At 36.3% G+C, this 23,688-nt stretch overlaps 1 protein-coding gene across 1 annotated transcript in view; it reads left to right on the top strand.

The window, feature by feature from the left end:
* Positions 1-16,850, top strand: part of LOC124373469 (neuronal acetylcholine receptor subunit alpha-2-like) — a 34,355-nt gene extending 17,505 nt beyond the window's left edge. The window contains exons 2-9 of the mRNA XM_046831842.1: positions 632-780; positions 2,152-2,196; positions 9,387-9,496; positions 10,450-10,663; positions 12,371-12,548; positions 12,636-12,788; positions 14,720-14,874; positions 16,581-16,850. Of these exons, the coding sequence (XP_046687798.1) occupies positions 632-780; positions 2,152-2,196; positions 9,387-9,496; positions 10,450-10,663; positions 12,371-12,548; positions 12,636-12,788; positions 14,720-14,874; positions 16,581-16,799 (1,223 nt within the window). The 3' untranslated portion in view covers positions 16,800-16,850. The remainder of the gene's footprint in view (positions 1-631; positions 781-2,151; positions 2,197-9,386; positions 9,497-10,449; positions 10,664-12,370; positions 12,549-12,635; positions 12,789-14,719; positions 14,875-16,580) is intronic.
* Positions 16,851-23,688: the final 6,838 nt, after the last annotated feature.

Raw genomic sequence — 23,688 nt, forward strand, 5'->3', positions numbered from 1 at the left:
GGCTTTAATCATCTGAATAGTAATTTCATCGCTGCCCGCTGCTCTGGTTTTTATTTCATTCATTGCTGATTTCACGTCCTTGTCAGTGACTGCATGGAAGTTAAAATTAACGGCATCATTATTTAACTTGTTCGAGTTCAAATAAATTACTTTTTCTTCGCTAACCTCATTTGCACTGCCCATCTCAACAAAGTATCTGTTAATATCATTTATATTCAAATTATGAGGCAAACAGTTATTGGTAGAATTTCCAACTACATTACATTTCTTGAGGCACGTCCAGAAATCTTTTGGGTTACTTGAAGATGATAATTTTTCAGTGAAATATGACTTTTTTGCTTTCCATATCATCAGGTTCAATTTATTTCGTGCCTCTTTGTACAGTTCCCAGTCTCCATTAGTTCTGGACTTCCAATATTTTCTATGCAGTTTATTTTTAATTTTTGTATTCTTAATTATTTCATCTACCCCCTCTACCGTGTCCCTCACTACACCACTCGTGAACTCCGTACAGTAGTGTCCGTGCCCGCCCGGCCGTGGTCATGTGTGCGCGGCAGGCCTACATTTCGTGATATACTTATTTTAGAGTACTTTAAGTTCTACAAAACTAAACACTTGAATTCTGTTCCAGCCAAGGGCAAGCCACCTCTATGGAATGCTACGTGGACGGATGAATTGAAACATGACCTGCTGTTGAAGTACGACAAGTTCGCTCGACCCGCGCAGCACACTAACGTCACAGAGGTCACCTTCAAAGTCACCATCTTACATATAGAAGTGGTAAGAACAGTTTTAGTCAAGTGATTTGGAGTGTACTATGGAAGGTTCGCACTTGACATATAGGAGAACGGTGATAATGTCGCTTTTCCTTATAAATTAATAGTTGTTTCCCTCAGTTTCGCACGCTTTTCGTAAGCTTTGTCCGTGCATGAGCACTTTTGGCTCACGTGAATTATATTTCCTATGCCAAGGTAGAGTTTGCCTTGTTGCCACGATCAAGAAAATCTTTCAAGAGTGTATGTTTATAGCTACTGCACACGTACATGTACTTTACTATTAAGTGGTCTAACTCTGAAGCTTTAACCAGAAATGTATTTTAAAGACAAATATAGATCATAACTTAGCGGCTTCAAATAGTGTTTGGCTAATTAATATACGTAACGGTCTCGTAATTGCAATTTATAAAGTGCAGGAACTTTGAAAACATATCTTTTGCAGCGCTGCCTGGTGACAAGTTGAAATAAAAAATGCCAAGAAGTAATTAAGAAATTTAAATTAGTAATTTGACTCTTCTTGAAATCAGGGTTATGGAAAATTCGTTGAAGATAAGATTTAAATATTTTAAAGTATCCATATAAAATATGATTGATGACAAAAAGGTGTTTTACACAAACAAAATTATTATCTCTAAGTCATATTCCGTTCAAAAATCTGCATAGAATGTATAAAATAAAAGGGACTACTTTAAGTGTCCCTTATTGCTCACTAAATTATCAAAAACATTGTTAGGTTAATGTAAAAAATACACTGATGAGCTTTTTGATTTTAACTTTACTAACCCAAAACTGTTTACAATTATTAAGTTGCAAACTCTAGCCACCTTTGAACGGCTGTCATTTTTTACTCGGTTATCCGTTTGATGTCGGGTTTGCGGCTCTGTACTCTACTAATACAGACCTTTTATTTGATATGCATATCAACCTATGCTTACATTTAAGATTTTCTTCATACTCATAGCGGGCCGCCCTCCTGAGGAAGTAGCGGATCACTGAATATGTTATAAAATAGATTTGTATGTCCAGTAACTTTGTGTAAGGTTTTTTAGCTCTATTTGAAATATTTTAAAAAATATTTAACCGACCCGGGACTTTTTGGACACCCTGTATATATATATATATATATATATATATATATATATATATATATAATATATATATATATATGTATATATACATCTCGTACATATATTCATTCATTATTATATTCATATGTCAAATTCAAATATTTGTGTGTGTGTGTGTGTGTGTGTGTGTGTGTGTTGAAGTTTTTAACTGATTTTAATTTGTTACTGAAGGTTTTATCATACATATCTTTATAATACTGTAAGATAACTGTAAAATAAGTTACCTCAATTGAAAATATTTGTTTCAGGATGAAGCCAAATCCATGATGATTATTAATGGCTGGACCCAACTTGTAAGTAAAAACTCTATAATAGTAGCATGTACTACAAAGTTGCTGTTTACTACTAGTAATATAAATTACACAATAACTTCTATTACAGTAATTTTTAATTATTCTTTAAGGTGAAAGTTTTGTGAATACGTCATCGGTTTTAGAACATTCCTCCAGTGATACAAAAACCGTAACATTGTGTTTCAAAATTTACAATATGATCTCTTTCTCAGGTGGATAAATTTCTCTAGACGAATATCAGATTGACTTTTTTATATTATTTATAAGGGCATGAAACACGGAGGTTATCAATGTCCGTAGGGTTAACGGACACCTACACTTTAACATATGGTGTCACGTTATCAGTGCAAGGAATAGACACCGGATCGCTGTGTCACAGAAAATTATCACATTAAGACAATAAGAAAAACAACAGCAGTGAACAGAGGACTAAAACTAAATAACAAAAATAGCCGAGAGGCTGTAAAGGGGCCCAATAGTTAAAATATGTCAGATAAATAATAGCGATAATAAATATAGCAAACATCTAATGCTAAAACCAGGTAAGTTAGTGAAGTTAGGTTGTAAAGGGACCCACCTTTATTAATAACAAATAAATAGAAGGACAAAAGTTTATATAACTTACCAGGTACTCGCTCAGATCAAATATTTGAGATAAGACTCGTTCTTTTTAAGAATTCAAAAAGTTTTACAATGACTGACTCATCATCCCCCAACAGATCGATTAGACTTGCTGGGAGCTGACAAGATCGTCTTAGCATTGCATAGTCACGGCATTCGACCAAAATATGCTCGACACTCAGAGCCACTCCACAACGCGCACACTCCGGGGGATCCCCGCGGCTCATGAGGTACCCGTGAGTCAGCAGCGTGTGACCGATTCGCAACCGACACAACACTACTTCCTCTCTGCGGTTCTCGCGGATGGCTGTCCCCCAGGGAGCTACTGTGTGTTTTATGACTCTTGTTGCACACCGTCCGAGACCAAGAGTCGCCCCAAACTCGTCTTAACTTCTCCTTCACCACTGGCTTTAGGTCTGACCCTGTCACCATGGCAGTAAAAGGAGGTAGCTCATTAGCACTCCCAGCAGCCCTGTCGGCAAGCCCATTTCCGGGAACTCCCGCGTGACCGGGACCCACACCAGAAAAACCAGTATATTTTGGACTTGAAGAATGGCACATCGGATGTCGCGCACAAGGACATGTTTTGGATACATGTCCTTGATTGCTTGCAGACTAGTAAGCGAGTCGGAGCAGATGAACAGCCTTCTGGTCCTGGGGCAGACGATGTTCAATGCTTTAAAAATGGCGGTCAGTTCTGCCGTGTAGACTGACGCTACAGAGGGCAGACAGAATCTATACTCACGACTCGCCGTTATGAACGCACATCCGGTGCCATCCTCAGACCTAGATCCATCAGTGTAAATTATATCGCAAGGTGCCCGAGCACTCAAGAGTTCACGGAAAGCCTGCGTGAACACTAAATTGGAAGTGTTTTCTTTCTTGTACTTGTGAAGTGACAGGACAACTTCGGGACTTAATACTAACCAGGGAGGAATATCACTCTGGTAGCATTGACTTACTTGGTACTCCTCGATACCAAGGTCCGAGAGGAGCGCTTTAGCCCTTACTCCAAAGGGAGCTGAAATGTTAAGGCGATTAGCATAGACGTCGAACAAGTCACTTTCAAATACGTGTTCATATGCTGGATTTTCGGGCTTGGCCTAAAGGAGTGAAAATAATTTATGGTAAGTTGCTTGCGTCTCAAATCCAGCAATGGTTCACTAGCCTCCGCTAATAAGCTTGGTGTAGGGCTTGAACGAAAAGCTCCAGTAGCCTACCTGATCGCAGAGTGGTGAATCGAGTCAAGCATTCCTAACGCGCTTGGCCGGGCAGACGAATAAACCTGAGAACCATAGTCAAGGTACGAACGGACAAATGATTTGTAGAAACGCAGCATAAATGTCCTGTCCGCGCCCAACTTGGTCTCAGTAAGAAGTCGAAGCATATTTAGCCTTCGTAAACATTTTGCCTTGAAGGATCCATGTAAGTCGGGAATCAAATGTAAGACCCAAGAATCTCACATTCCGACTTGATGTTATTCGGGATCTGTTCAAGGAAAGTGACGGTTCTAAATAGTTTCTTAGTCTGAAGAATGTTATACATTGGGTTTGGAAGTAGAGAACGAAAATCCCGTCCGCCTACTCCATTCCTCCAGTCGCTTTATGGGAACGCTCCACCGTAGCAAGTCTTCTTGCAGAGACGTAAACAGCGAAGTCGTCCACAAAAAAGAACAGCGCACAGGACGGCGAACACAAGCCGTTATGCCGTTTATGGCGACGGCGAGTAATGTGCAGCTCAAAACGCTTCCCTGTGGTACCCCGTTCTCCAGATTGGTTGTGCTTGATAGATTTGTCCCTAGTCTAACCTGAAATGTACGGTCAGACATGAACCCCTAAATGAAAGCCAGCATATAACTACTCACTCCCCATGCCTGGAAAGTGTTAATGATGTGTCTCCGCCACGCTGTGTCATATGCCCTTTTCAGGTCAAAAAAGACAGCGACTACTTGCTTTCGCTCAAGGAATGCGTCACGTATGGTTGTCTCTAGGGAAACCATGAGGTCCACCGTCGATCATCCTTGGCGAAAGCCGCATTGCTCTCTCGAAAGGAGATTGTTCTTTTCGAGGAACCAGATTATCCTACGATTTTCCATCCGTCTCAACACCTTAGAAAGGCAGCTGGTAAGCGAGATGGGCCGGTAGCTAGACGGAGATAGTTTGTCCTGTACCGGTTTGTATAAGGGGATGACGTGGGATTTACGCCATGCTAGTGGGAAAGTTTGTTCCTCAAACACTCTATTGTAGAGCGCTAAGAGGGCCCCCGTTACCCTCTGAAGGTAAATGTCTAAGCATGGCATAGTGCACGTCATCCGGACCAGGAGCAGAGTTGGAAGTACATGACAGTGCGGAGTCCAACTCCTGCATAGAAAAACTTATATTTAAGGGACATGGATTTGGATTGTTGAGTAGTATGTCTTTTCAGAATATTGCTTATATCTCAAAAACTCAGGACAGTAAGACGAACTTTTTGAGACCCTCCGATATGGAGGAGGTCAACAGGTCGGCAACATCCCGGGGATCAGTCACAACGTCTCCGCCCGACTTGAGTCCCAAAATTGGCAAAGGTTGGGGTTTGCCGCACACCGACCTTAACCTTCTCCATATTTCGGCCTTAGGAGTTGTTCGAGATACTGTGGTCACGAAATTTTGCCATGAGATTCTTCGGGAATTTCTGAAGTCTCGTCGCGTTTTTTGCCCTATGGAACCGGTAGCTTTCAAGATTTTCTAGGGTTGGGCGTTTTTTGAATCTTCGCAGGGCGCGTCTTCGCTCTCGCAATGCTCTCTAACACTCCTCTGTCCACCAAGGAACATTTTTCCCTCTTGGTTCGGGTGATGTCCTTGGAATGCTATCCTGAGCTGCAGTTATTATAGAGTTTGTAAAAAGTTCTACTACAGTATTTATGTCCAATGGAGTATTTATATCTAGTGATGTAAATTCTTTTTGGAATTTATCCCAGTCACCTTTGTCGAGGATCCATTTTGGTCTTCTAGTGATATTCAACGAAGAATCAGGTATTTTGATCTGAATTGGGAAGTAATCACTCCCGAATGTATCGGAGAGGACCTCCCAATCGAATCTATGAGCAAGTTCTGGACTGCATGTAGATAACTCTATAGCAGACCGACCTCCCGTCCTAGGACTCAGGTAAGTTGGGGATCCGTCATTAAGGACAAAGATATTTTGATCTCCGAGGACTCTTAAGACCAAGTTTCCCCTTGGTGTGGAATGGTCTGACCCGCAACTGTTGTGGTGCGCATTGAAGTCGCCTAGGAGAAGAAAATGCTTTGGTAAATGGCCGATCAATGCCTCGAGATCACCTTGACAGAGGGTGACTGGGATTGGTGAAAAGTATACGGTATTATATACAGTTTAATCGGGACTTGGATTGACACACAAACACATTGGAAATTGGAGTGGAGGAGCACCTCAGAGGCACTTAGGGATTCAACCACGAATAGAACAACGCCACCACAGGCATGCCCACCGTGAGGCCGTGAGGGAAATCTTCACGAAAGATTTCAAATCCCCTCAAGGGGGTTTGGCATCCCGGGTGGAGTTTAGTCTCTTGGATGCTAATTACATGAGGTTTTTTTGTTTTTAAAAGATGTTTTACACCTTCCAAATTTCCGCGATAATCATTAATATTCCATTGGATAATTTTAAATTCGTTCATGTTTTATTTAACTATATGTAATTTTCTGTCTGTTTTTATTTTTATTAAGTTTAAACGTACCTTGAGTTGTTTCAAATTCCGATCGAAGCAGAAGGTCATCTCCCATTTCATCTTCATCAACTACGGAAGGTTGAGAGGAGCAGAGAGTTGGGTGAAACAATGCCTCCCTTTGATCTCGCCTGAGCTTTCGATCGGATTTGGGTTTTAAGTCTCTCTTGGAGAGACTTCCTTTCCTCCACCGTTTTGTAATGGTTAGATGGTCGTCCTTTTCCTTTAGCGGGTGCCTCAGACACATAAACTGGCCTGGGAATGGGTTCCTTTTGCTACGGGGGCAGAAGTCGTATGACTACTCGCTTTTGTTTGCGGCAATGCCTTGGCACTCAACTGCTGCACCAAGGCAGCGACCTGTTGAGTGAGTTCTCGCATCATGCCCTCCAGAACAGAGCAGGAGGAGCACGGTGCGGGATGGGATGGAGGAGCAGAAGCGGCCTGAGAGTAGGAGATGTCTTTTCTTGGAGTTTGTCCAAGTCGTCTCCTATACTCCCTACGGGCGTCAACAAAGGACAGTTTTTCTAATGTAACTAACTTCAATATCTCTTTCTCCTCCAAATAAATCTTGCAACTGCGAGAGCTTGAAGAGTGCTTGCCCTTACAGTTCACCGAGTGCTGTTCTCCGCTTATGCAATCTTTGTCATTGTGGCCACTTTGACCACATCGGCTATATGTCTCTAAGCCGGTGCATGTTTTGTCCGAAACGCTGGCATCTGAAATATCTTTGGGGATTTGTGAAGTAAGGTTTAACTTGAAGAGAAAGGTATCCTGCTCTAATCGTGGCTGGTGGGTGAGGGAGGGCGAAGGTCAAAATGTGACCTGGTGTGGGTGTTGGCACACCATTCTCGACCCTCGTTATTCTCACCACATCAGTGACGAGAGAATCCTTTAACTCTTCCTTCAGTTCCGCTTCTGAGCAACACAGCACCTCGCGACTGAAAACTATTCCATTAATGCAATTTAGGGATTCATGAGGCTGTACAGTGATTTCTACCTGATCAAAAAAGTCTTCATGGAGAGGAACTTCTGAGCTTGTAGAGCGTCAACCAGGATAGTTCCATTACGAAGTTTTCTGACTGATGACGGCGAACCGCCTGCTCCGACTAATGCCTTGTTGATCACAAAAGGACTTACTTTGGACAGATTGTCGCTCTCGTTTTTGTGAAGGAATAGTGGTGTAGGAAGATATTGTTTGTTAGTGTTACTTGTATTACTTAGTCTTATCTGCTTACTTATTTCTTCGGATTCTGAAGTGTGGGGACGTTTTTTATCTAAATCATTAATTGATTCTCTTATTATAACTCGGTGTGCGTTTTGCCCATAGGTTTGGGGTCCATTGCCTACATCCATAATAGTAGTGTACCAGCGCATCGCGAGTAAAGGTGCAGGCCGAGACACCGGGAACGGGTATACTCTAGGGTACCTGTCAGCCGTAGCTTGGCAGGCAGTCCTACCCCAGTTCCCCGGGGCCCGGTGTTATCTCGTTTAACCGAGCCGGGAATTCACGCACGGCTCGGGCTCGCACCTGGCAAAAGAAATCTCCGACATATCTGTCCATTACTCACTTCCTGACCAGGGACCGAAGTGGCTGGCACGAGGATTCATGTATATTGTTATGCCTCGGCAGAGCTAGCTCACATCAGCCTTCTGCTACTACACAACCCCGAACACGGGCATGCTCGTGGATCTGTGTAGCAGTTCCGGCACTCCCAGTAAACAACAACACGACCCAGTCGGAGCAGGATTAGGAATTTTTCGGTTAGATAGGGTGAGGTGCCAGGTTCGTACAATAGTCTGGCATCAGCTCAGGGGTACGAAAGGTCGCCAATGTTAAAGCGTCCGGGCAGGGCGCTCCCCTACGGAGAAAAATGGAAAAAGAAGATAGAACGTGGATAGGAAGGAGGTAAGAAAAAACGAGGGCTGCACAAAGAAGTAAGAAATGCAGACCATAGAATAGAACCTAGTGTGAAGAGAGGGGACACAGGGTAGGCAGTGTAATGTTATGCCCAGAACATGGCTACTAATAAGACCCTGGGGGAGGACTTGGTAGGAGTTAGGGAAATGGTTTGGTGGGGGTAGGCAGTTTAACGTCATACCCAGGACGAATATCAGATTGAAGATCTCAAATGCATATGTTATTGTTATTTTTTATTGTACGATGGCAAATGTGTAATAAACGCTTGTTTCTTTAACAATTACAAATTTAAAGCATAACATATGGATTTTTCTATTCCCTGATATCCATAATGCTATATGATATGCTCACCTATAATAATTCCTGTAATATGTGCCTAAGATAGATTTGCTATAAGTTACAAAGAAGTCAATTATTTTCTTATCGTTAGGATTTTTACAAATCAATCCTAAAAAATTATGCTTTCATAATATAAATAATTTTATTACAATTATCCTCATTTTCTAGCACATATCAAGATTGCACTAGAGAGGAATATTAGATATAGAAAGTGCCTCTTGCGAATTGCGATAGAAAGCCTAAAGTTCCTATGTTTTAAGGTTCCTAAGGTTCCTTAAAAGTTTGTAGCCCATTTTTTTACCTAGATTATAATATATCTTGAACTGTTTACATCTTGCATTATTTAACACAAATGAATTAAAGTTCTCAATCTGTTAAACTACATTTCCTGTGGAAATGCAGGCAAAATTGTATCAAATTCTATTCTATCATTGGATTGTGATTTATAATTTTACAAACGGCAAATGCTTATCTAAAACGCTTAATATTATGGAAATTTCTGTACAGTATTTTAGTTATGATACTACATATATAATCATATCATATCATATAAACACGATTATGTCAAGTATTTCGTTCTGATTGCAGCAATGGTTGGACGAGAAGTTGAGGTGGAACCAGAGTGACTATGGCGGCATCTCGAAGATCCACGTGGCCGACCACGAAGTCTGGCAGCCAGATATTGTCCTGTATAACAAGTAATTATGTATTACCTTGTATTTCACAACTAGCAGAAAAATGTATCTACATTCAAAGTCAAAATAAAGATTACAGTAAGTTTGGTAATTAACGTTAGGTTAGCTGCCTCATGCAAACTGGAGCGAGGATTAGTAAACATACATTATGTATATGAGTGGCTCTTGGGTAGATTTAATGCATAATTCATGTATTGTCAGGAGACATAAATGCTCGAGGCCGTGAAGAGTTATGCGTTATACACAGAAGTATTTATAGACTATGAACGTAATCCCTTGTGTGGGATTTTCAAACAGGAGACAGATTTAAAGACTAAATCCATCATAAATATAAAATCTGTTAATATTAGTGGAATATGTGTTGAATAACGCTGTTGGAAACACTTGACGATAATCCACAGTAAAATTATGATTACGATGTGAACAATGATTTGAAAGGTCACAAAAAGAATTAGTTTTGTTCCCAAAAAGAGTGTGAAAGGACTACGCAATAGATGGAATGGGACGGAAATGTCACTCGGATTATGTCACATTCTGATCATTCTATATTTTATTTTCATAAATGGAAAATATTTTGCTGTCTGCAGAAATCATAGATGAAAGTATGCTCAATATACTGCTTCGATGAAAAAAATGTATTTTCACAATAACACAACTAATTGTTTTTTTTCCTTTTAACAACCATAACATTTTCTTGGAAATATGACATTTCATTGTTGATTAGCACTTCTAGTTTGTAGGTTTTCTTTTGAACTCATTTAAAGTTGCTCTAATCCCATTAAGGTCTCATAAGTATTAGTGTATTCAAGAATTGCTAAAAAACAAATGCAAATAATAATAAATGTCGATAGTAACATCTTGCCTTACTCCAAATATTTCAAATGTGTATCTCTTGTTTGTGACTATTTCATAGTAGCATAACTCGATACTCATCTGAATCGAATTTTCATATCCAGCGCACTGGGCAACAACATAGACCACTACGGGCATACGCACTGTATGGTTTACAGCAATGGCGAGGTCCTCTGGGTGCCGCCCTCACAGTTCTCTGTGTACTGTGACCTCGACCTCAGTAAATGGCCTTACGACAGACACACGTGCCGGCTCTTCTTCGGCTCCTGGGTACACGGCGGAGAGCAAATATACCTGAAGCGAAAGGGAAATTCATCGGTAAGCATGAACTTCTCAGTCCTCTCATTCATGTTTTATTATATCTGTTATCAATTATTTACACTATCAGATACTGGAATTTGTTTTCAGGATACGCTATTGTTTATTACAAGGTGGAAGAACGTAAAATAACATTTATTATGTAGTTCAGTTTTTACAATTATAGTTGTGTTTAGTTTTTGTTAAGTGCATGTTTTAGATTTAGTGAAGTTGACACACAACTTGGTGGTTGTAATTCCTGACTTAAACGTGTCACACAGCTCTGGTACGGTTTATTTATTTTAACCTAGTTTTTAATTATGTGCCTTTAAATATATATTAAAATTTTAGACTTCGTTTTTTATTTTACATCTGCTAGTAATTCCCGCTGTTACTGCAAGCAATTTAGTAAACGTTTCACATGTATGACCACTGCTGGTTAGAGGGAACTATATTTCCGACATTTTTACACAGAACAGTTGATTACATTTTACAAATTTCACAACTATAGAGACCAAGATGGGTTATTTGATGCATTAAACACCAGTGGGGCGTATCCCAGAGGGATTTTCGAAATAACAATAGGCTTACATTCATCCAAGGCATCGTAAGAATGTCTATGTAAAATTTCATTACGCTTGAATAGTTTACGAGTGAAATTAAAACAAACAAACAAGGGCATCTTCCCATTCATAATATTACTAGATGTTTCCCGCGGCTTCACACGCTTTTCGTAAACTTTGCCCGTGTACGAGCATTTCTGGTTGAAGTGAATTATATTTCCAACGCCGGTGTAGAGTTTTTTTTTTGCCACGATCAAGAAAACCTGTCAAAACGTATTTTTATAGCCACAGTACACGTACATGTACTTTATTATAAAGTGGTCTAACACTCAAGCTTTAAATTCAAACAGTAATTTGTTTGAATGACAAATAAACATCAAAACTTAGTGCCTTCAAATATTGTTTGGCAATTTATATACGTAATTGTCTCGTAATTGCAGTTTATAATGTGCAGGTGCTTTGATAACCTTTATATTTTGTAGCGCCGCCTGGTGGTGAGTTACATTAATGGACATAGCATATAAACCTTCTACACGGAAAAATACATACACATACAAATTTTCATAATGATTGGTCATATAGTTTTTTAGTATATATATATATATTTATTTATATTTATACCGGGTGAGTTTTTTAAAGTGATCGAATAGCTAACTTTTTAATTACACAACTTAGCACCACACTTTAAATTTGGAACTTGCTCAATTTTAAGTTTCACTCAGGAATACACTTTCAAATTTTTTGAATAAGGCCGCCATTTTCCAATATGGCAGCCAACTTTAAAATCTTTTACGGAACACCCTGTATTTTATGTTGTTTTTTTATCTTACTGGAAGTTTTCGGATATTTTCGGACTGATGATGAAAACTTCCAGTCCACGTAGCTCTTGGACCATTAGAGGTATAGAAAAACTCTGAAAAGCGAAAATGCCTTATTTTGTAGAGTAGAATCTAAAAACAACAAATGGCGGCCATCTTCAAAAAATTTGAAAGTGTATCCCTGAGTGAAACTTAAAATTGGGCAAGTTCCAAATTTAAAGTGTGGTTCTAAGTCGTGTAGTTAAAAAGTTAGCTATTGGATCACTTTAAAAAACTCACCCGGTATATAGTGCACAAAGACTCTGACATCACGGTAATCAGAGAGGCTTTGGTAATCTGTGTTGCAGGAGTCTGACTCGGAGGTGAAAGGGGAGCCCGGCAAGTGGGCACTTCTCTCCCTCATGGAGATCGAACACACAAAGTACTACTCTTGCTGCAGTGAACCTTACTACAATATCGAGATATTTCTCACAATTGAGCGGCGAAGTCCAGAATACTCCGCTGTAGTCTTCACTCCAGCATTAGGTAATGTATTCTCACCTAAGAATATGTCACATTTTTTTAAATTGTATACCACTACTCAAATAATTTAATCACCTGTTTCACTCGCAGTGTGTGTGATGCTGATACTTTCCGTCTTCTGGTTACAACCCTCTTGCTCGGAAAGGGTTGTTATATCAGGGGTGACTGCCGTTATCGACACGATCTTCTTGGTGTATTTCGCCTATCGACTGCCCGCAATGGGAACCAACATTCCTCTCATTGGTCAGTTCACCTCAGTCATGATAATTTTTAAACAATAAGCATCCTGTATTATTTCTTTGCCAATTTTAACTATATGAAACGTTACGAACTAGTCGTGTTACAAGATTATTTCGATTGACTCGGTTATAAGTCTAAGATTAGTTTTATTCGCTTTCTATGCTGATTCTAATACGTACTCAATTACACGCAGTTTTAATGCAACTCAAAAACTGAGCTCTTGGTTGTAATTTTTTCACAAATAACTCCGGATTCTTATTAGTACTTTTTCATTTAGCTTTAAGAAGTATAAAAAAGTTACTTTTTATTAATACTCTTGCGTTTTAATGTTTTAACTCTGCTTTTATTGTAAATAAAATAGTAAATGTAAGAGGTGTTAGTATTTATTTCAATATGGAATATGGATTACTTTATAAAAGAACTTTGGAATTTTAAGCACTGTCATTCACTCTGTATTTTTCACTTCATGCTTTTAAAAAATTACTAAATACAAGATACTTAAAAGTAAACATAAAATGCTATGCACAATTAGGTGTTATTTTTTAAATGTTTGTTATAAACAAACCAGTTATAACGTTAAAGTACAAAACACAATACAGTATTATATGTCCTATTATAGTATGTTATATGTACAGTACTAAAGATACTAAATAAACTTTATTATCGAACATTTAAAAACAATATAAATTCTGCGTTCAGTTTCAATACTATTTTCAATATAGACCATTTTCTTTAAAATATTATTTTTCCTTGCCCTAGGTCTCACGAAATATCTAACTATACATTTTTGAAAGGATAACAGGATTTCGGACATTTGGCATCGTTATAGCTTATAAAAAGTACAACACAACGTTTCGATGATTGGAATCTATCCTCTTCGTCAGGTTGGGGAGGTAATGAAATAAAATGAAATGATTTATGCCTTTATTTAAGAGGCGGAGTTAGGGCTATTTAGCCCTCTCTACCACTCAACCTCACATAATATACAGATATATGTACAGTGAAAGATCTTAACTAATAACAAATTTTAAATTAAAATAAATGCTTAAAAATTAACCAAAATATATACATACTATTTAATAATTAAAAATAAAATTTAATACATACAAAATAAATAAATTTAATAAATAAATTAAAATAAATAAATTAATTAAATTTATTTATTTGTATGTTTTAATAAATTTAGGTATTAATACATACAAAAATATCTATATAATTATAAACCTTTTAACACTTTTTAAACTTTTTATTTTCATACTATGTACATTTCGAATTCTGGTAATTGATCTTCAGGTACTAAGCTTAAGTTACATTGAATAAATAAATAAATAAAGACCAAATTGTCATGTGTGTTTTCACTACCTTGGTATGAATTCCCAGAATTCAAAATTTACATAGTATGAAAATAAAAAGTTTAAAAAGTGTTACAAAGTTCATAATTATATACATATTTATCAAACACTTTTCAAGGCTACATCTCTAATATACAAAAATAGTAAACAGAAAGAAGTAAAGAAGGGAAAGAAAAGAGTTCAAACATGCACAAAAGCTATTTGGAGTCTAGTCCAGGCTTTGTCACTGCACAAATCGTACGAGGATCACAATCACACATCACACTAGCACAGGCAACACTGCTATACTAACAAGAGTGGACCATTCTTTTCCTTTTCTTTCCCTTCTTTACTTCTTTCTGTTCACTATTTTTGTATGTATTAATACTTACCCCACCTGACGAGGAGGATAGATTCCAACCCTCGAAACGTTGTGTTTTACCTTTTATAACCTTTAACTATGGCAAATGTCCGAAATCCTGTTATCATTTCAAACCTTCCATCGTCAATAACAAATCTTGAACAAGGTATATATTTTTTACATATGACATTACCATCGCAATATTTATTATATGTTTTATCACTATGTAATGTCCTCAACAGTAAAGTTCTACTCGTACCACCTGTTGCTGGTCTGTTTATCATTGGTGGTGACAATCGCTCTACGGAATGTGCCCCGGTCCGTGCCTCTACCCTGGGCCATCCACAGGTTCCTGAACGGCCGCCTGCCAGCTCTTCTGGGCCTGAAGAGTACTCAGGTATCTAATCAATCTCATGACAGTTCACAATATGCGCTTGATCAGATTGGCAACAGTTCTTAATTGAAGCGCTGTCATATGTCATGGCTCATATTGTCTGAAATAATACTAGGATGTTTGTCTTTAAAGAATTGAGAGAGAAAACTTCGAAGCTATCCTAATATTAAACGAGTAGTTTTTGAAGATTCATTTATGTGAATATATGGAAGTAATTTATTAACTAAAATAATGTTTCCAAAATGTAGTATATTTATTTATTTCCAACGACAGCAGCCATTACTACAAATGATTACAATAAGTACATGCATAATACAATTTAGCAAAACGACAATACTTATATTAATTAACAAATACGCTAACGTATAAATGATTTAAATTTGCAAGTGTGAAGAAGACATGCAGTTGCTATTAAATTACTACATTGTACATCACAGTATAGAAATATAAAAAATTTTAACGATAACAACAATGCAACCCGACTGGAACAACAAATTTTAACTTGCATATAAAAATATAAGCGATTAACAAAAATAAATATCTAAAACGTAACATAGCATAAAACATAACAGAAACATAACCGAAAACAATAAGCGATAAATATAAGCGATTAACAAAAATAAATATATAAAACGTAACATAGCATAAAACATAACAGAAACATGACCGTGCATTCTAGCCAAGGAACTGACATGAAATATACTTAAACCCAAAGTACATGTACGTGTACAATGGATATAAACATACATTTTCGACAGATTTTCTTGATGATGGCAACAAAGGAAACTCTACATCGGCGTTGGAAATATGATTCACTTGAACCAGAAGTGCTCATACACGGGAAAATCTTACGAAAAGCGTGTGAAGCCGCGGGAACAGCTAGTTTTACATAACATTTTCCCCTATCATAGTCTCAACTATAGACCTCTCAGGTTCATGTCAGATATATATAGCCATTTCCAAATTAGCTTTTTGTCCATGATCTCGGTGCAGGACTCTGATGGGTAAACAAACCGCTCTTTGGTAAAGAAAGGATGGATATGGCATGTATTCGACGCTGCACCAGTCTCAGTTATAGGCTTCATCACGTCTACTAGCATTCTATACTGTTACAAAATGACTTTATGCTATCCGAGACCAGACATAGTGGTGTCCACGAGTAATCTGTCGTAAAATAAGGATGCACTGAGCATATACTCTTGATGTTGCAATATTCTTAATTTGTGGACCACGTTGATTCTTACGATGACTATCCTGTTAGAGAACAACTGTATGCTATCCAAGACAAGAAATAGGGGTTTACGCAAGTACTCTTTAGTGAAAGGAGGAGGCATTGAGCATGGATTTTTGATATTGCACTATTCTTAAAATTGTGGACCTCTTTGTTACGATGACTATCCTGTTACAGAACAACTGTACTCATATGCTATCTGAGACAAGACATAGATGTTTACACGAGTACTCTTTAGTGAAAGGAGGAGGCATTGAGCATGGATTTTTGATATTGCACTATTCTTAATAATTGTGGACCTCTTTGTTACGATGACTATCCTGTTACAGAACAACTGTACTCATATGCTATCTGAGACAAGACATAGATGTTTACACGAGTACTATTTAGTGAAAGGAGGAGGCATTGAGCATGGATTTTTGATATTGCACTATTCTTAATTGTGGACCTCTTTGTTACGATGACTATCCTGTTACAGAACAAGTTCATGTCGATGTACCCCAGACAAGACAGTGAAGAGTTACATGAACGCTCCCTGGTGGACCGAGGTCGCACCGAGTCTGTGGACACGACCTCGCAGCAGAGCCTCAACTTCACCCGGGAATGGTTACTATTTGCCACAGCTGTCGACAGAGTAATGTTTCTTCTTTACTGTTTCATATTTCTTTTTATTGGTCTAAAGTGTTATCTAACTTAACATGTGGTCTTTGAAATGTCAACAATATACATTTTTGGTTTGAAATTAGTAGTTTGGTCTCAAAAGAACGTATTTATTGTATAAGCCCCTGAGCCACATCTCTGGAATTATAAGTTTGTCAAGGAATCGGTAAAATTGCTCTGAAATATAAGCGCATTTTAAATTTTATTCATACCATAAGATTAAGAACACCTGAAAACACCTTGGCGGTTATTTTGTTTTCATTTTAAAAGACACAGTTGATTTATTAGAGTAAGTTGAATGGAATCTATTGAACTAGCTATCATGGAATTTACTGCAAACTCTAATGTGAACCATAGCAAATACTTTGGCTTACATGTACCCTGCTATTCGGAGGACCGAACTGTAGCAAAGCCGAAAAAGCCGAAGTATCCAGGACAATATATGAACTTGAAAATTGGTTAAAGTAAAAGTATTTATTACTCAATTTGGAACAGATCACTGTTATGCAATTTTTATGCCAAGATAAATAACATTGAAGAATGCATCAACGAGAAGTTGTAGTCATGATTGGTAGGAGGATATTCATTTATATAACATATGTATCAGACCAATTTGAGTTAGATTTGATCAGGACCGAGAAGCCTTGCTCACTTTGTATCACAGATGTTTCTTCTCTCTCGTGGTTTACATTATGGAGGTGTGAGAACTCTATCAATGTCCACAGAGCTTTCACTGAACAAATAGAGCTGTTCGAATTATAGAAGTCTACATCAACTCATTAAAAATAAACTTTGCGACCACCGAAAGTCTCAGGGTTATCTGAAAAATCAGGTAAGGCTATTTATTAAGGCCCCTTTGAGAATAACTTTCATAAAATTTAAGTATAGACTGTTGTTGAGATTATCTCAATTCTAGAATGAATACAACCAAGCACCAAGTAAGCTGCCGTGAAAACCGCAACCACTGCAGAAAACAACAGTACACAGTTTTGAGCAACAAAGTGTATTTTATTGAGAGCACTCAGTTTTGACGGGCGGCTTCATCTTAAAACGATCTTTTAATATCTTTGCTCACGCCTTTTCCTGCGCCTAAATTAACCGAAACAACGAGCATTTTCTTTTGTAGTTGTGCGTTTTATTTCTCAGAAATGTATAATGAAAGACACTGAAAGGTGAGGCAAAGAGTCTTTGTCAACAATATTTTTATCATTTTCGTGAGTATAAAATAACAAAAAAACAGTTTATTTCTCAATATAGCTGTTTAAGCTTACTCTTGTACAAATAGCACATCTCAATAAAGACAATAAATTATAAACAATATTTTAGCTTAAATTCGAGTAGAACCAAATAATATTGTAGAAAAAATACATTATAATAGCCCTAATGAAGTAAACTTCAAATCACCGTGAAATCTTGTTCACACACCTTTACTGGTATATTTTGGTTCAGCAAATCAATGCATATTGAACTTTTCCCAAAAGTTTTAGTACGATGCAAATATATTGTGTTTTTTTCTTTTCTCATGTAAATTTATAAATCATAATGATATATAAAAAATTATAAATAAAACAACTCCAAGAAAATAGTCTCATTTAGTAGTAAAATCAGTTTTAATATCATTTTTATAAATAAAACTATTGATTTGTGTAAAAGCACTCCAGTTTGACTCAAATCCCTTGGTCTTCCACTTCAAGCTCCACCTTCAGATTCCAGATGAACTCACACTTTTACCGGCCATGATGTGCTGAATGTGCGAGGTGGATGTGAAGGGAACCAATGGAATATTAAGTACATCACTGAAGAGAATCGAACTTTGAATTGGCAGCATCAGTCGGAACGTGGAAATTCCCTTATGCTTTTGAAGTTCGACTGCAAAATTGCAGTATCCAAAAACGGTATGAACACACGATCAAACCGCTCAGCAGCAGTGAAACAACTTGCTTATTTCGAATAACACATTCAGCACCTGAACTAGTTGAAAACCTTCCTTTATGTCTAGGGTCACAAACATCAATTAGATATTCCTTATCTTTTGAGCACAATATGAATATTTCATCTATGTTAATTTAAATATTACAGTCTAGTCTCGCAAAAAATTCAACTGTAAATTACTGATTCCAAGGACGTAGCCAGCGAGGGGATCCAAGGGGTCCGGATTCCCCCCAAATTTTCAAAATGTTCAATTAATTTTTTTAGTCAATAATTACTATTATTTAAATGATTCCGTATTACTAACATGTATTGCTGAAATATCGTTCTAAACGGATTAAGAACATTTTAAGGAACAAAATGGGGCCATACTCTCTGTCCACTGTGGGAAAATATCAGTTGTCTGGAACCTCCTCCCCTCAAAACCTTTTTCCTGGCTATGTTCTTGCTGATATCGTTTAACCTGGGGAGAAATAAAATACATAATTGGAAATATTAGTACAAATATACCGGTACATTTTAATACGAAAAATGTATTGATTAATACATTGACTGAAGAGGATGCACGTTAATATTATCCCGGACATCCTAATGATGGTACAGGACTATAGTCAGAGTGAAGATGTTATTAAAGCAACGCTTTCAAAGAACAATTGCAACTGCTTTTTATTACTTCTTACCACTTTAGCAAAAATCTGACGGAATTAAAACCTAGATTCTCATATGGTTGAAAAAGGTTTATTTTTCAATGATTCAGCATTATCTTCACTTCAATGTAATCAATATCAAACGATCTATCAAATCTTGATTGGAAGTATATTGAATCGCGCTTCAGTCGCCCTCTATGAGTCTTAATTGGAACTGTAGTCCGTATTTTATTGGATCACGCTAATCAAGTTTACATGTTGATATTGATGAACCCCGATTGCAATTCCTGTTTTAGTCAGTTTTATTGTTTTCCTTAGTGTGTTTTTTTTATATTCCACTCCTCGTTTAATAGAGTAAAATAATTCAACAAAGGTAATAAAATTACCAAGCATATTCAATTTATAATTTTGTTGATACAGTACACGTTCAATACCAACTGGATTTGTATTGTGTTACATTTAACTTGTATAATGCAGCTTATAATTTTAAACTCACAGTAATCCAATATTATACATATTTCGGGAGAGACATTTTAAAATAAACTTAAGATCTTTGAAAAAAAAGTACATTGGGACTTGAGCCCAGAATTCCCAATTTCCGTAAGTATAATATACCTGTTTTCACTTCGTTTGGTCTGTCGAATCAAAATAGACAAGAATTATACATTATTACGGGGTACAGCAAAATACGTAAGATATGTATGGCATGTTTTCACTATAAACTTAAGTTATGAAATTTAATTTGGTTAGGATTTAAAATAGTTAAAAATGTTTATGACTGAAACAAGATTCTATATAGTTGTATTTTATAATATATTCAATGAATGTTTTATTATTTAATAGGATCGTTTGCGTATCTGCTTAAACTTAGTTTTTCGGTTATAGTTCAGTGATATGATAAAATCACTCGAAGATAGATTGTAGTTAAGTGATATGTTAGTGTACATTAGGAAGAGATCGGGTTGTAGATATCGAATCCCCTGTGTCACTGAATTTTTATTACCGAACTATTTCAAATTTCAAGAAAAAAAACAATGTTACATTGACATTTTGTTTTCATCTGTTTTTCCACATTTATATAAATTTGTGATATTTGTTAGCTACATAATTAGCACGTATCTTAATTACGGTGCAGGTTTAATTACAATGCATATTATAAAATTTAGCTATTAACTTATTTTTATATCGAAAAGAAAATGGAGCGGGAATATGAACAATGGTGGAAAACCAAGTCATACTAAAGTTTACCGTAATGGAAGAAATCACTTAAGTAAATGGAAGCGAAGTGTTAAAGTTGCGCTCAGAAATAAACTTGTAAAGCTTTCACAACTAACAATGTCAAGCTTGGTGTGGTAGATTTATTAAAGGAATTGCTAAAGTTGTTTACTTTCGTATAGTACCATTGTAAGACCCAGCTGTAAGAACGCAGTTTATATTAGTGTAACTCTGGAGAACGAGTTTTAGTTAAATTATATACAGGGTACATTTTACCAGCTTCTTCTTATTGGAAACTAAATGCTTAATATATAATCAAACACTCCAATAAAATGAAAGATTTTTATTTTGTGAGGCCTTTCGTGCTCAAAGAACACATCGTCAGACCCACATAACTGACACAATTAATTTGATAGATTCCAGAAAAACTGTATATCATTAGATAGTAACCTTACTTTTTGTTTCAGTTGATTTAGTTTGTTGAGCTGAGAGGACTTGAGTGTCGATGAATACATTTTACCAGCTTCTTCTTATTGGAAACTAAATGCTTAATATATAATCAAACACTCCAATAAATGAAAGATTTTTATTTTGTGAGGCCTTTCGTGCTCAAAGAACACATCGTCAGACCCACATAACTGACACAATTAATTTGATAGATTCCAGAAAAACTGTATATCATTAGATAGTAACCTTACTTTTTGTTTCAGTTGATGTAGTTTGTTGAGCTGAGAGGACTTGAGTGTCGATGAATACATTTTACCAGCTTCTTCTTATTGGAAACTAAATGCTTAATATATAATCAAACACTCCAATAAATGAAAGATTTTTATTTTGTGAGGCCTTTCGTGCTCAAAGAACACATCGTCAGACCCACATAACTGACACAATTAATTTGATAGATTCCAGAAAAACTGTATATCATTAGATAGTAACCTTACTTTTTGTTTCAGTTGATGTAGTTTGTTGAGCTGAGAGGACTTGAGTGTCGATGAATACATTTTACCAGCTTCTTCTTATTGGAAACTAAATGCTTAATATATAATCAAACACTCCAATAAATGAAAGATTTTTATTTTGTGAGGCCTTTCGTGCTCAAAGAACACATCGTCAGACCCACATAACTGACACAATTAATTTGATAGATTCCAGAAAAACTGTATTATCATTAGATAGTAACCTTACTTTTTGTTTCAGTTGATGTAGTTTGTTGAGCTGAGAGGACTTGAGTGTCGATGAATACATTTTACCAGCTTCTTCTTATTGGAAACTAAATGCTTAATATATAATCAAACACTCCAATAAATGAAAGATTTTTATTTTTGTGAGGCCTTTCGTGCTCAAAGAACACATCGTCAGACCCACATAACTGACACAATTAATTTGATAGATTCCAGAAAAACTGTATATCATTAGATAGTAACCTTACTTTTTGTTTCAGTTGATGTAGTTTGTTGAGCTGAGAGGACTTGAGTGTCGATGAATACATTTTACCAGCTTCTTCTTATTGGAAACTAAATGCTTAATATATAATCAAACACTCCAATAAATGAAAGATTTTTATTTTGTGAGGCCTTTCGTGCTCAAAGAACACATCGTCAGACCCACATAACTGACACAATTAATTTGATAGATTCCAGAAAAACTGTATATCATTAGATAGTAACCTTACTTTTTGTTTCAGTTGATGTAGTTTGTTGAGCTGAGAGGACTTGAGTGTCGATGAATACATTTTACCAGCTTCTTCTTATTGGAAACTAAATGCTTAATATATAATCAAACACTCCAATAAATGAAAGATTTTTATTTTGTGAGGCCTTTCGTGCTCAAAGAACACATCGTCAGACCCACATAACTGACACAATTAATTTGATAGATTCCAGAAAAACTGTATATCATTAGATAGTAACCTTACTTTTTGTTTCAGTTGATGTAGTTTGTTGAGCTGAGAGGACTTGAGTGTCGATGAATACATTTTACCAGCTTCTTCTTATTGGAAACTAAATGCTTAATATATAATCAAACACTCCAATAAATGAAAGATTTTTATTTTGTGAGGCCTTTCGTGCTCAAAGAACACATCGTACAGACCCACAAACACCAAAAATCTTTCAATTTATTGGAGTGTTTGATTATAATATTAAGCATATATACAGGGTGTCCCAAAACTTTCTGGACAAAGCTATACCACGTTATTGCTCAGGTCAAAACAAACATAATTCAACATATGAACATAAAGTCTCCAATGCTTAGTTTCCCATCTCTCTGTGTATGTCTGTATATGTTTTTTATTAAAAAATTGATATATTAAAAAGTAATAAATTAAATTATACCAAATTTTACTCAAATTGTTATGAAAACAAGTTACTGGAAATAATATCCACGAAAATTATCTTTAGTATTTTCAAAATGGCGGCCATTAAAACTTTTAAACTTTGAATATTTTAAAAACTAGAATTTTTTTCTAGAATTGCAAGAATAACGGTTTTTTGAGGGGGTTTTCACAAATCTAAGGACAGTAAAATTATTTACATCGAATAATGAATAATCTTATTTAGAGCAGATTTTACTGTCATTAAATTAAATTAAATATTTATTTTATTTAATTAGGGCCTCATGGTCCCTTCTAACATTTAACCTCATACAGAAACAAGAAGAAAACATTCTTATTTTTTTATAAATAATAAAATTAAATATTTTACTGTGAACATTTTCAAATATAAACAACAAAAAGTGTAACTTTATTGAAAAAATAAAAAGTAAAAGAATTTATAAACGATAAAAAGGGCATATAAACATATTTATAAACACGTACCCACACATGAAAAAATAATAACATTAACTTGTATACACAAAACATGGCCCACATTGAGAGCTGCCTTTTATATTCAGTTTTTGTATTGTTTGGCTATTTGTTTGAGTACCTAATGCCTTTCTAATGATTTTCCAAATTTTCACCTGGAATGTTGAAATTTTCCATAAACTGGGAAATTCAAATTCAAATGCCATAGGAAAACTTGTGGTATATTTACAAACTCAAGGGTGACCCTCTATATAATACAACTTTGTAGTCAAAATCTATTAAACTACACATACAGACTAAATGAAAAATAATCAGGAGGACGGGAGGAATAT

Source organism: Homalodisca vitripennis, unplaced genomic scaffold, assembly GCF_021130785.1.
Source record: "Homalodisca vitripennis isolate AUS2020 unplaced genomic scaffold, UT_GWSS_2.1 ScUCBcl_5656;HRSCAF=12485, whole genome shotgun sequence".
Taxonomy (NCBI): Eukaryota; Metazoa; Arthropoda; class Insecta; order Hemiptera; family Cicadellidae; genus Homalodisca; species Homalodisca vitripennis.